We start from the raw sequence: 14,800 nt of genomic DNA, 5'->3' as shown, positions 1-14,800 counted from the left end.
ACATTAAAAAGCATTTAGTTATATGAATCTTTGTACAGTGCATTCACCTATACACACAAACTAAAAGCTGAGATTGGCACTTGGGAGAAGGAGTCCTCTATAAAACACAAGTGGGAAAAAGAATAGACTGCTGGCAAAAAAAAAAATAAACAGTACAACAATTCTTATAGTAAGTCAAATGTAATTTGGAGAATCTACCGCAAAAAATGAAAGAACTGATATAAAACTCTGGCTGTGTATCTGTGTACATGGTGTACATCAAAACAACAGGTGGAAAAGACCACTATCTTTTAAACAACTGTACAATAACAATACTGTTAACCCTAACTCCAATAATTACTCTTTTTTTTTTAATCCATCTAAATTCATGCCAGACAATGCCAGTTACATGGCCAAAGCATACTGTGACATTTGGTTGTTATATATAATACTCATATAGTAGCCTTTGGGAATAACATATTGGTAAATGGTTTCACAAACGCAGACAAACTTGCTGTAAGTGTGAAAAATATGATTTTAAACATTGTCCAAGCAGGAAACTGTTTTCGGAAAAAACATCTGAGATGCAATTGAAGGCTGCACTGTACTCATAAGTTGCTTCCTGAGTCATGTATACTTCACTAGGCATAATTAAAAACACCTTCACTGATAAAGCTCACACATTTCAAAGGCAGTCAGGATATTCTAACCAAAACAAATGTGCAATTTGGTGGTGGATATCAACCTGTTAGATTCTATTGCAGGTTTTAAGTTGAATGTTAATCTAAAGAGCTCAAACAAATGTAAAGAAAAAATTAAGTTAAACATAAAATGCTAAACAATATTTGCTAGTTGTTACCAATATTGTGGATTGTGAGAGAAAAAAAAATCTTCACACGTTTAGGGTATCATACAAACATACATGAAACGAAACTCATCCCCCTTCTCTCAATGACCAACTTATTTTTGTGTAATCTTCTCTATTCTCATGCAGGGTTTGACTTTACACCTTTCTTCACCTTTCTCAGCTTTGCACTTCCTAAGTGGCCTCGCTGCCCCTCCTACGTCCTCCCCTCTCCCAGCTTTTGTTCTTCTGTTCTATTTATTCTTTGCTGTCTGCCCTGCCTTTCTCACACCTGAAGAAGGCTTCACAGCCGAAACTTTGCATTTTTCTCTTCTCTTTTCAGCATGGAATAAACCTATTACTTATTCCTGTGAAAGAACAATGTCAATTCATGAAAGATTGGAATGATCAAATTTAATGGCAATATACAACACACTAGATGCTTTATTTTTGTAAAATATGTGATATTTATGTGCTCCCTGTGAACAGTGAATGGCGGCTTAATTATGGTGTTGCACTCATTTTCATATTTCAGTTTGTTTTATGTATGTCTTATTTCAGTATGTTTCCAGTATGAAATCCTATTCTGTTGATATATTCTATACATGTCCTGATAATCATTTGTATTTATTGCTGAAAGAATATGAGATTGTCATAAACCATATGCTCTGCTATTGTTATTCTACACAATTATGTAAGTTGTAGTAGTAAAATGTCTAATTGAGTCTAAGGTACTGCAATGAGATGTTTAATAAGTGGCTTTAGAAGAAGCTACATTGACCTCTTGGGGCTGAAGGACTGAATTACTGGTCAGAAAAAAAGTCAAGAAAACCTCTGGGACTTAACCATCGACCAGAAAACATCTGAGGTGGTGGCAAAGGTGATAAATGCCTTCACCGCCTTTGACAACCCTGATCGTAGACAATGTTTGAGCACAGTACTTCTTGTTACATTATTTAAACAAGACTGCAAGCCAATTCAGAAAGAGTTTTCCAGCAGGGCAATAAAAGACACAGTGCTCAAGTCAAGGAAAAAATATGAAGATCTTGGTGCCTCAGCTGCATAGGAAAATAGGTGGAATCTCCCCCACCTATGCATCAAGGTGCCAGGACTGTTTAAATGCTTATGGAGGTCATAGCTAACATGTTGTAATGTTTTCATTTTGAGTTTGTCACATTAAATTCTGGACATTTATCATGATTCTTATCTGTTCATGTTTCTGTGATTGGTTGGTTTTGATGCTTAACATTTTTAATTAAAAATCTATTAACTATTTGAGCATCACACTATTGTTGTGCATAAGTATGTTTCAGTTAACATGTGCTATGTAGAACATGAAATTCATATATGTATTTTGCAAAGCTAAACCTTTTAATTTTACTATTCAAATAGGAAACTACAACAATATCACACTGATCTGTAATAACTAAGATGTTTTAAAAAGGGAGGAAATATATTTGGGAAAAATAAAACATAATACAATGGTACAGAATACAGTGCAACCAAGTAGATTGTGTTCACAGAGAAAGGCTATCAAAGGCGCCATAGTTAAACAGTTATTTGGCCTGTAAAACTGCAAGCTTATTTAATAAAATTAAATAAAAAGAAAGAGATCAGGTGCAGGGTGTATTAAATGTTTTTGCTTTTAAAATAAGCTCATACTTATTTTAACTAACTTTTACTTTTGCTTTTCAAAATAATTCTAAAAGGGTAAAGGAGGCAGAAGGGAAATGTGTATTACTCAAAGTGTGCCTGTGGGGCTGAAAGCAGTGTGCAATGTTGTCTCCCCGCACACACCGATTAATTTTAAGAATAATTAATTTTCTAGAAAAAGAGTTAACTTAAGCAGAAGAGTCACATAGCACATTGATGTCAAGAAAGACAGAAAACTGTACAGATTAAAAAGACTTCTACAAGACCAAACAATTTATGCCACTAGTAATGAAACATGTTTTAGTCTAACTACTCCAACCATTTTCAGTGCTGCAGTCAATCTGGCAGATACCTACCTTGTGTTCATCACGCAGGTGGTTCTCCAGCTCCTCCCGCTGCTTGCTGTCATAGTAGCAGAGCTGGCACTTGTAGGGCTTCAGTTCATTATGCTTCTCAATATGCTGCTGTAAGCTTTCGTCACTGGAGCAAGTGAAGGTGCACTTGTCACAACGAAACACGATGCCCTGCAAGTGCCTGGACAGCTTAGATCGGCAGACCTCAATTGGCACTACTCGCTCCTCTGTACGGAGGAACAAAGGCAGGTAATTCACAAGATCATGTCACAGTCTGCCAAGTCTTGCTACATTTTGAATAACCTAAGAACATCAGGTTGTTGCACCATCTTAGGCAGAGTGCCAAAGTTTTTCTTGCCGTGCTTATTCCATTTACTTTTTTGATTAGCTTTGCAGGTTGATTTCCCAGTAGTGCATTAAACTGGAAAATGTATAATGTTGCTAATAAAAACATCTGTCTTGCTGATCTTACTCATGAAGGTTAAGATAAATCAAGATAATCATTAAAGAAAAAACAAACACTATCAATGACTATCAAGACATGGTCTTAGACCAGATGTGGGCAAATTTTTTTGGCCCAAGGGCCACATAAAATTTTGAAACTGTATAGGGGGCCACTTCAGGCTACTGTTACAGATAGCTTATGCTCTATATAAGTTTAAAATCCAACATAAGCTTATTAGTTCAAGGTTAATGATAACCTGAGAGAAAAAAAAATTGAATAAATAAAAAACTTGACGTTCAATTCACAAGCCAAGTCTTCACCGATTACCTCGACCTGCGTGATAAACTTATTTTCTCAAATTTGCTCTTACTCTCTGGACAAAGAATATCTGCGGTTTCTATCATACACTCCTTCAAAAGCTCCCCTTCAGAGAGCGGCTTGTTTTTTTAGCAATTTTATAGGTAGGCAGGCAGCCTGCTTTTGTTAGGCTGGGTTTTCAGCACTTGCGGTTATCAAATTTAACATTGACAAAGAGTTAATGTTGAGAAAGAGATGCATGTTGTGCGGAAAAATAAATTTTGCAGCGCCAGTAAACTAGCGGCTAGTTTGGAAGCTCTTTTAGCCCGCTCCTCGCATGACAGATTGCTAGCATAGCTATCATGTTTGGCAGAAAAATGCCAACTGAGATTGTATTTGTTGAACACTGTGCCACTTTCCTTAAAAATTAAACATACAGCCTTTGTTCCAACCTCTGTGAAAAAGTATTTTGCAGTCAATTCTTTGTTGAACACTCTACATTCACTGTCAACTTTCTGCTTCTTCAATCCACTCATTTTGGTGCAGGTTCCCTCACAGTACGATGGACCCACTCTGACTGGTGAATCAAATTGGTAAAGCAGGGATTCCCAAACTTTTTTGGGTCCATACCTCCCTTGACCTGTCAAATTTTCCACATGCCTTCCCTGCATCAAAAATACATTCTATGGCAGTGCAATACTTTACAAAAGATTATACATTTTATAGTAAACATCTTTGTAAATTGCAGATAAAATGACTTAGAAAAAGTAAAAATGTAACATCAATGTTTTTTAAAAAAGGGGGGAGACAAATAATAATGTAATAAATTATATTAACATAATTCACCAAAAAAAGTATTTTTGAAATGGCAAGGTGCATCTCCTTCTCAACAACGACTCTTGATCTGAACTTGGATTTGATTACCACAAGTGCTGAAAACCCAGCCTCATAAAGGCAGGAAATTGCAAAGGGAAGCAGAATTCACAGAGCTCTGTTGCTTATTCCTTGGTACTCCAATAGTTTGAGGTTTTTTGCATTGTGCTGTTCGGTACGCAACTTTGTATGATGAAAGAAATTTAATGGGGACTGTAGTTAGGTTAGAAAAAGCAGCTTTCTGTTCATTCATTTAACTTGCGCGAAAAATACTCACGAGGCCTACTTATCAAACTACTGTGAACAGTTTCCAAATGACGTTTCAATTTATTGGGGAGAATGCTCTCAGCAGCCCACTTCAAGGTAGACAACACACTGAGGACATTCTTCAGTGCCCACAATTGTGCATGTGAAACCGAAATTCAAGAAACTGTCATCATTAGTTCTGTATTTGCGTTTCCGTTTCTCTTTAGAACTACACTCTGTGTCCTTGACGTATTTTACTCGTATTTAAAAACCTCTCAATTGCGATTGTGTAAAAAAAACTCACAAAATGACCACTCATAAAAAAATGAAACAGCGAAGCCGCGGTCAACTAGTACGCTGCTTACAGACTGCCAACTCTCATGGCCAGTGTCATGTGACACAATCTAGTACCTTCAAATCCACTAGGTAGCACACGACTCATACATCCTGTGTGCACAAACAGCGCGTTTTGCTTGTAATACAATTTTTCTTTGACTGGCGATACCTGAGATGCACCTGACCGACAAAGGTGCCTCCCCAAGGTGGCGCGATGCACAGTTTGGAATCACTGTGGTAAAGTGTTCGTGTGCCATCTAACGGCACGAATAACGAAATGTAAGAAAAAACAGCACCAAACAAAGTGGAATATGGCGAATATTGACTCATTAATTTTTTACCTCAAGAGCCGTATTTTGCCCACAGATGTCTTAGACATTAACAACAAAAGTACCGTAGGACACCTACCCCTGTGAAGGACAATATGATCAATCATATTGCTCTTGTATTTGGTGTGGTAGAGGCAGAGAGGACAGCGCAGGTCTTTGGGCCCCTCTTCTGGGGCTGTGGCATGTCCAGCTTCCACATGCATTGTGAAAGCAGACCTGAAAGAAAGATCCATAGCCCTTCTTTAAAAACCTGACAAAGAATTTAGACTAAATAATCAGGATGGGTGTTTAAGAAAATTATAGTAAATTACATTTGAGGTGTGGAACTGTGAAAGCAAGTTTAAGAATTAGAAGAAAGGGTCCAAAAACACTAATGTGGAGATATTATAAATACACATATAAATATAAATATAAATAAGATCACAGAATTAAAGAGCATTTGAAATGCTATAGAGTTTTAGCAATGTATATATGTAAACATTTTCAAAGAAGAACAAATCCAGAATGACACTTTTCAGTGTCGGGACCTAAAGCTTTGAAGATGTAGCGCTTTAAGCAGATATTACTTAAGTTAACTGAAGGTCAATTTTATTAAAAAAGGGTGTAACAGGTCAATAATTTGTACTGTGAAGTCAAGAAAATGTCTTACTTGTAGCAGGTAAAGAATGAACAGTCTTTGCACTTGAAGAGCTTTTTCCCGCCATGTCGGTCACGGTAGTGCCGCCGGAGGCTCTGCATGTATCCAGAAGTGAACTCGCAGAACTCGCAGGTCAGAAGGCCCTCAGCTTTCACTTCTGAGGTGGTACTGGGCAGAGGGGTGGGGCTAGCACTACTGTTGCTGCGGGCAGCCAACTGATAGTGGCTGAGCTGCTGCTGTACATCAGGAGGTTCTGAATAGGAAGAATCTACAGGAATAAAGGTCAGGATGGATAGGGAAAAGCCAAGCATGTGAGAAGCCCAAGCTTACATGTAGGAATACACACTGATAGTTGCATCAATGTTCCTTGAGATGCATATATTTTACATTTGTATAATTAAGAAAAAAGCTCTGCAAACAAGAGGGAACAATTCTGCCTATTTTCTCTTTGAGTAAAGAAGAGGGAGAGAGAGAAGTTTATTTGCCATACGTGCGTGTACATCGGAATTCGTATTCACACTGTTCTCTTGGGATGTGTACAGTACAATAAACAACACTTTCACACTATATGAATATTACATTACAAAGCAGTAAATAATAATAAATAATGGTTGTAAAAGCAGTAAACAATAATGACTGTACAACAAGGCACAAGATACAACAGGTAGTACAACAAACACACAGGACATTAAATAAGTGGTAGACAAGTAAAAAGTGCAGAGTGCAAAGGTTTATTGAATTATGAGGCATTATACAGTTAGCTGTTTATGATGTGCAATGTCATTGGATAGAAGCTGTTCTTAAGCAAAGTGGTCCATGCTTTAATGGTGCAGAACAGCTTGGTCAGGTTGAGATCCTGAATAATGGAGCAAGCTTTATTGTGACAGAGGATGGTGTCTCCTTGGGAAGTGTTTCCCATTCTCCATCCTAAGTGAATTCCCTTTAGATTCTAATAATGACCCTGTGGAACAGTCCCTATCAATGATCCTTAGAATTGTTTATCCTGAAATCAAATCTTATCTGTTCAACGGTTAAGAGATTGAACTCCCTCAACTTGTCTGTAAGTGACAGACCCAAGACCAGAAATAAATCCTTTTTGTAGTACACACATTAAAAGACTGGAGTTTTCTTAGGAAGAACAATCACTATTGGCTCATATAGTGTACATATGGTGTCTGTGTTTTCCTCAAATGTTTGTAATTAATAACAGTACCAAGATATTTATAACTGCTGACAATTTCATGTTCCTTAGTGACTGATGGTTTTGCAACTGGAGGAAACTTTCTATAATAAATTATCATGTTTTTGGGTTTTGACACAATAACCTAAGGAAGGAGTTGTTACATCATTCAACAAAATAATAAAAGCCAGCAGCTATATAACCCTGCAACTCACAACTGGCAACCCACTTAAGTTAAGCAGGTGTGAGCCTGGCCTGTACCTGGATGGGAGACCTCCTGGGAAACACCAAGGTTGCTGTTCGAAGAGGTTGCTGCTTGATAAAGTGTTAGTGAGGCTGGAAGTGTGCGCTCATCGTGCAGTCATTACATTAGCAAAAAGGCACCGTTCTTTGGATGAGATGCAAAACCAAGTTACTGCCTTACTGTGCTCATTAACAATCCCAGGGTGTTTCACAAAAAGAGAAGGGGGTATTACAAAACGTTTTCCATTGGCCTTTACCAATCTGGCCTCCTTATACTCCCTATTTATGAACTGCCTTCATTACTCTGTTCTCCTCCCCAGTGATAGCTGATGTTTGGAGAGCATACTGGCGTACTATGGCTGCCACTGTATCATCCAGGTGGGTACTGCACGTTGTTGGTGGAGTCACCATTACTTGTAAAGTGCTTTAAGTGGAGTGCCCAGAAAAGGACTACATACAGATGCAGCCATTCAAAATGCGCGGTATAAACCCATACAGCATGCAATAACCCACAAGTCATTGCGTTGCACCATGGTACGTGATTGGCTGGCCAAAATGACCGACAGGCGCACTCGTGGTACATTGGTCGTTAGTGAAAAGATTTAATCATTTAATTTCTTTACTGTGCATGTTTTAATCCACTTAGTTTTGAATATTTATATATAACATTACAACTAAAGGGACATTTTAGAAGCTGAGCATAAAAAGAAGAGGAGCATAACGCGTCTGATGGTCATAAACAATATTAATTTAGGAACATAAACAAATTATGTAAACTGTATATGGCTGGTATTGGAAGTTTAAAGAAAAATACACACCAGTATTCCACTGTCTTCCTAAACATTTTAAGCATCAAAGTCTTACATGTGGTTATTTTGGAAAAGAAGGAGTTTTTACATACTCCTTCTGACCATATTAAGTTGATATACTTTATAAAAAGTTATAATGTTTTAACCTTTTCTAAGAATACGGTCGTTATCGGAGTAAACAAAAGCATACTTTTAGAATTTGATTAATAGGGAATATAATATGGAATCATGTATCTAAAGAAATTAATAACAATACAATTATAGTAGTATTTATAATATACTGTAGCTCAAATACAGATGCAGCCATTCAAAATGGGTGAGTTATTTCGCGGTGGGCGTGTCGCGGTATCACGCAGTTCACGTGTGTCACGTGGCTAACTATCCGGCGTCGCCTTGTAAAACCGCCAGGGGGAGCTTAACCTCTCATGTACAGCATTTGAGCCTTTAATTTTGAACTGTGTATTACAGCATGTTAATCATCAGTCATTAAAATGTTGGTATATTTTATGAAAGCAAGATTGCTCAGTTGGACAAAAGTACACAACCTACCTTTATCAGAAATATTTATGCATCAAAGCCTTTACTGAAGATATTACTAATAGTATTAATAATGGATGACTTTGGACAAGCTGTATACTCAAAGTATAATTTCTTTAGCACATTTGTACAAGCACTTGGAATCTGTCCAAGCCATACTTTGTCAGGCATTTTGTTTTACTTCAACGGGCATAAAAACTTCCTTGCTTTTAACAGGGCGTTTCATAATTTCTAACTACGAAAATGATTTAAAATGCGACACCTATCATTCAACTAGAGCTTAAAATATCACAAGGATCCTCAAGAGCACAGCAAAGAGTGTATTAAAAGACACTTGTATTTATCAACGCTTTCTTTTCCGTATACCAGATTTTATGGAACCACTTCAGAGGGGTGTCAGCCAGTCAGATTCCAGGAATCGGCACTTTAAAGGAAAAATACACACCGGTATTCCATTTCTCCCTAACGATTTTAAGCATCGAAGTATTTAACTAGCATGTGAAATAGCGTGTGAAAAAGTGGTAGTTTTAAGCTTTTCTGCTAATATAATATGGAATCGCGTATCTAAAGAATTCGTGTGCTGCGACAGGGCTGTGTAGGGCTGTTTTGCCTGCCTGTTCATGCAAGCTGTCTTGTAGCCTACTGGTCTAGGTGCGTGACTACCAACTGGCAGGTTGTGTGTTCGAATCCAGCTGGTGCTGGACTTTTCATTTTTATTTATTTTGTAATCGCGTAACATAAACATATTACCGTATGCAAACTGTACTGTATACAGTATGTATATGTATATTTAATGTCTTAACTGTGCCCGTTTAAGTATTGAATATTCATATCTAATTTTACCACTGAAGGGAAATCTTAGTAGCTGAGCATAAAAAGAATATCTCTCGTTTTAGAGACCTTGATCGAAAGGATTTATTTTCTCTGTATTTCCTACATTGCTTTGTCGAGATTTTAACTTTATATCTAACTTTATATCTAGGCTCAGATTTCAACAATAAATCGTACAGTAATTAATAGCAGTAAATACTGATGTTTTGCGCCCTCCTACCACAAAAATATATGTTTAAAAAAATGTCATGTTCCCATAAAAAAGTCATGCCTTGGAGTATAGACCCCCAAAGGAATGCCATAGACTCAAACTGCAAAATAAACACATACAGAAAGAAAGTATTTGTATTGTAATTGCAAATCCTGGTACTGTATGAGTGATTGGTATGACTTTCCTCATTACAAATCTCTTATTAGAATTTAAATTTCTCTGTAACTCCAGGTCAGAACAGAGAAAATGTAACTGCCTTAAGGAGTTTACGATTATGAAAAATAGAAGGATAAGCATGATACGTATGTCTTCTGTCATTTTCTAAGTCATGTTACTGAGCACCAAATCTTATTGAGAATATGAATCCATTTAAGGTTTATACCATTAAAGTAACGGTTTATTCCATGCTGAAAATGTTTGTACCAGACTTTTTTGAGGCCTGTTTAATTGTGTCTGAAGTCTGATGTTGTAAATTTTATTGTTAAAAAGATCCATGAAAATGTCACTACTAAAGTTAGCTGGTACTGTTGGTATTGTAAGTGGCAAGTAGAGCTCATATTTTAGATTTTGTGTAGTTGCTAGCGTGTTGGATGCACATGAATTGAAGGAATGGGCAAACATAGCTGATGCGGATCCACAGAGCCAGCATATTAAGATGTTTATAATTAGAGGCAATTTGTTTAAATAACTAGGTATGGATACTGATGTGCAAGAGAGGTGGAAAGGCTGTTTCCTTAAGCCAGCACTATAAAATGTTTTATTCTCAGTGAGATGCTGCCATTTCATAGTGGGTTTCTAACACTGTGTAAAGTTCCATCCACACAGTGCCTTTACTTCCATCCATTTCTAATCTCTTTATCCAGTACAGAGGATTTGGAGCCTATCCCAGTAAGCGATGGACACAAGGCAGAATACACCCTGGACATAGCGCCAGTCCATCACAGGACAGACAGACACAAACACACACACACCAAGGCCAGTTTAAATCTAACCTCAGAACCTTTCTTTTCAGAAGACTTAGTGTCTGTATCTGCTTCATTTTCTAATTTTGGTAGCACCTCTAACTGCTTGTCTTTCTTATATGCATTTACTTTGTAATCTGTGGTCCTTTTATCTGTTTTTACATCTACTGTATTGCTTTGAGATGCCACCTTTAATGGTGATATATCAAATAAAGTTTTTTATTATTGTTATAGGGAAACATGATCAGATTTTCCCTGGTTCAGAAAAAAAGATCTAAAGTATACTAGTTTGTCACTCTTCTCATTCCCTTTGCTAAATGACTTTTCATACTAATCTGATCAATCTAACTGCCAGTTTTCTGTGCTTTCTCTATCCTACTAGATTTGCAATTATTCTGAAAATTTTCATCTTGAAATAACTCATTTCTAAATACCTTTTTCACTGTTAACATCTTGCAGCAACTCTGCGACAAAATATACACTCTGACAGTTCATCCTGCTACCAACATTAAATAAAACAAATCTTAAGATTTCTATATTTATGTCTTTATTTAGTGGTTTCATTAGTGACAAAGGCTAAACTTTCTTGGAAAAATGTCTTTTATGTGTTGCGGAAAAAACTGACTTGCTTTAACAAAATATGTTTACAAATCCTTTCACCTGGCATTTTCGTAGTTAGAAATTATGGAACGCTCTGTTAAAAGCAAGGGAGTTTTTATGTTCTTTTGCAGTTCTTTTGCAACATGAATATAATTATATCGTTATTAATTTCTTGAGATACGCGATTCCATATTATATTCCCTTTTAATCAAATTCTAAAAGTATGCTTGTTGACTCCGGTATCGCGTTAGTTAAAGACTTCGATGCTTAAAATGTTTAGGGAGAAATGGAATACTGGTGTGTATGTTTTCTTTAAAGTACAGAGACCAGCCATATACTGTATGTTTAAGTTCCAAAATTAATATCGTTTATGGACTTCACACGCGTTGCAGTATGCTCCTATTCTTTTTATGCTCAGGCACTAAGTAAAAGGAGATGCTTCATATTGCTTGACTAATTTTAAAAACTAAGTTATAAATGCAGAAGCTCCCTCGGTGCGCTGCTCTGGTGTGCCGGCTCTTACACAGTGCCTGTCTGCCGTAAGCGTTACAATATACATACCCAACACTGCTTGTACCCATCTGTCATGCAAATAAAACACCATGAATTTAATTGAATTGAGGGGAGAGGGGGGGAATACTAAAGCCAATACTGGCTCAATGGGCTTTGACGTGCTAATGCGTTGGTTTAACAGTCCGGGTGTGGCAGGCTTCCAATGTCAACTCGACTCGATTGGAAGACAATGAACGTATTTTAGCCATAAATGAATTAATAGCAAACATGGTTTACATAAAATACATTTTTCCAAGAAAGTTTATAATAATACGATCTATAGTTGAAATCTGAGCCTACTTTAAAAATAAAGGAAAAGCATTTTCAGAGAGCAATCACGCTGTGTTTATGTAGAAAAAGCGATTAGGTTTATGAGCAATCTAATTACCTATTCGCTTAAAACGCTATATAAAATAAAGTTTATTTAGAGATGAATGATCAGTGTCGCAGTTTAAATAATGGCAGTCAGGAAACTAACACACAGCGCCACCGGATTTAATAACGCAATAAAAACGCTATAAAATAATGTGACTATGCACAGAAAAAGTTTACAGCACAGTACAATAATAAATGCTGACCATGACTTTAGAAGCATAAATTACCTTACACTTAATTTAAACACAAGCTGTCTTTCTGTATGAACCTCTAAGCTGGTTCATACAGAAAATGTAGAAATGCATTAGCCTGATTATGATTAAAAAACACATAATTAAACACGCGTTTGCGATTTAAATCAGAACACGATTTAAATCAATATAAATGTTTATATTGTAACGCATACTGTCCAGCCTCCATTTCTTTATAAAAATTTACTCTGTTGCACACACACACACAATAGAGGTAGGAACCGCTGCCAGAAGGGAAGAAGGTGACTATTCATTGTTATCAAAAATGACTTAGAATCGATCATGTTGCGATATTTTGAAATATAAAAGTCAATTGATTGTCCATAATATCGCTATTCTATTTTTTCGAAGAAATGTTTGTTAAAAGAAAAGTCCAGCACCAGCGTTGTTAGTCACGCACCTAGACCAGTAGGCTACAAGACAGCTCGCATGAACAGGCAGGCGAAACAGCCCTACACAGCCCTGTCGCAGCACAAGAATATAATCATACCGTTATTAAATTCTTTAGATACGCGATTCCATATTATATTCCCTTTTAATCAAATTCTAAAAGTATGCTTGTTGATTCCGGTATCACGTTAGTTAAAGACTTCGAAGCTTAAAATGTTTAGGGAGAAATGAAATACTGGTGTGTATTTTTTATTTAAAGTACCAAGACCAGCCATATACTGTATGTTTATGTTCCAAAATTAATATCGTTTATGGCCTTCACACGCGTTACAGTATGCTCCTATTCTTTTTATGCTCAGCTACTAAGATTTCCCTTCAGTGGTAAAATTCCATATAAATATTCAATGCTAAAACAGGCACAGTAAAGACATTTACTGTAAATCTTTCTACGACCGACCAACGGACCACGAGTGCCTCTGTCGGTCAACCAATCACGTACCGCGGTATTTTGCGTCATCGCGCGTCACGATGCGAGACGCCGTAGCCAATTACCTCCGGTACGTGTCTGTACCGCGCACTTTGAATGGCTGCATCTGTAGTAGTATAATACACTTTCTATGGATATGTGTGCCTCAGTTTCACTCCTTCTATGTGATTACGTCTGTAGCGTGATGGCTTAAGCTTGTACCTTAGATGCCTGCGGTCGTTCGAACCCAGCTGTCACCATTAGTTTTCTTTTAACAAATAAACATTTCTTTGAAAAACTAAAATAGCAAATATTATGGACGCTATATTGACATTTTTTATATTTCTAAATTTTATTACATGTTTGAAGCTAAGTCATTTATTAATAACGAATAATTTGAAGCTGCTATAACTGTTATGACTGATAATAAAAATTATCGACACTATATTGAATTTGTTGGTATTTATAAATATAACAGAACGTTCAAAGTTAAGCGAGTTAAGTGATTACCATTTTCCATGAATACTTCTGCTCATTCCGCTCAACAATCTTAATCTTTTAACAGCCTGTTTTTTGCCTAAAAAATTACGCCCGACAAAGTAAAGTGACATTAACTAGCAAAGAGAGGACATTAGCTAGCCAATATGATAAAGGAATAAATGACTTGTTTTTTTGTTTATTTAAACATGCAATGTCGGCCAAAAGTGTATGTAATGTCGGCCATAGGGTGTACGCAGTACTGAAGCTGAAAGTTTAGCCTTTGTCACTAATGTGACCACTAAATAAAGACATAAATATTTAATCCCTACATTACAAACAAAGCGTTTCATTTTGTCTATTGCTACAATATCGACAGTTACAAGGAACACGTCAAAATGTTTCCAAAATAACCAAAATTTAACGATTTGAGAGTTTTGATAATAGAGAAATCATAATAATGACCCCATGTTGCTTCATGCTTTTCATGTTTACCCAACTGAAAGAAGGAAAACTAATTCGACACAAAAATACTTTATTTTTTCATTGACAAAAAGTAATGCCACACTCTCGTTTAACCGGATTGTTTTGTTTCTGTTAAACCAGAGGAAAAGAATGCCTCTTTGGGCGTTTATAATATAATATAGAATAATAGAGAGTTCCCATCACCCCCATCTTGATTAAAATGGCAAACGTGTTTAATAAAATGCTTTTTATTTACAATCTGACAATGCAAGACAGAACTCACATTGAGTTCCACACATCCACAGTGGTGGACGGTGTGCTATTTTGTCAGTAACCTGCTAATCTGCCTAACAACTGTAGAAAACGTGATTTTATTTCTGTACAGAATGCGTGTTAAGTTTACAAAATTAAAGTGTTTCAAATGTTTAATTGAGAAGTAAAAAAGCTTACACAACGACT

At 36.6% G+C, this 14,800-nt stretch overlaps 1 protein-coding gene across 2 annotated transcripts in view; it reads right to left on the bottom strand.

Moving 5' to 3' along the window:
• The window catches only part of znf462 (zinc finger protein 462), a 95,064-nt gene that overhangs the window by 7,851 nt on the left and 72,413 nt on the right, over positions 1 to 14,800 (bottom strand). For both annotated transcript variants that reach the window (XM_088629457.1, XM_088629456.1), the window contains exons 8-10: positions 6,005 to 6,260; positions 5,435 to 5,571; positions 2,833 to 3,056 (exon numbers count right to left, since the gene is read on the bottom strand). In XM_088629457.1, the coding sequence (XP_088485583.1) occupies positions 2,833 to 3,056; positions 5,435 to 5,571; positions 6,005 to 6,260 (617 nt within the window). The remainder of the gene's footprint in view (positions 1 to 2,832; positions 3,057 to 5,434; positions 5,572 to 6,004; positions 6,261 to 14,800) is intronic.

Source organism: Lepisosteus platostomus, chromosome 4 (assembly GCF_059453375.1).
Source record: "Lepisosteus platostomus isolate fLepPlt1 chromosome 4, fLepPlt1.hap1, whole genome shotgun sequence".
NCBI lineage: Eukaryota > Metazoa > Chordata > Actinopteri > Semionotiformes > Lepisosteidae > Lepisosteus > Lepisosteus platostomus.
The sequence above is the reverse complement of the archived record's forward strand: the minus strand, read 5'-3'. Positions and strand labels throughout refer to the sequence as shown.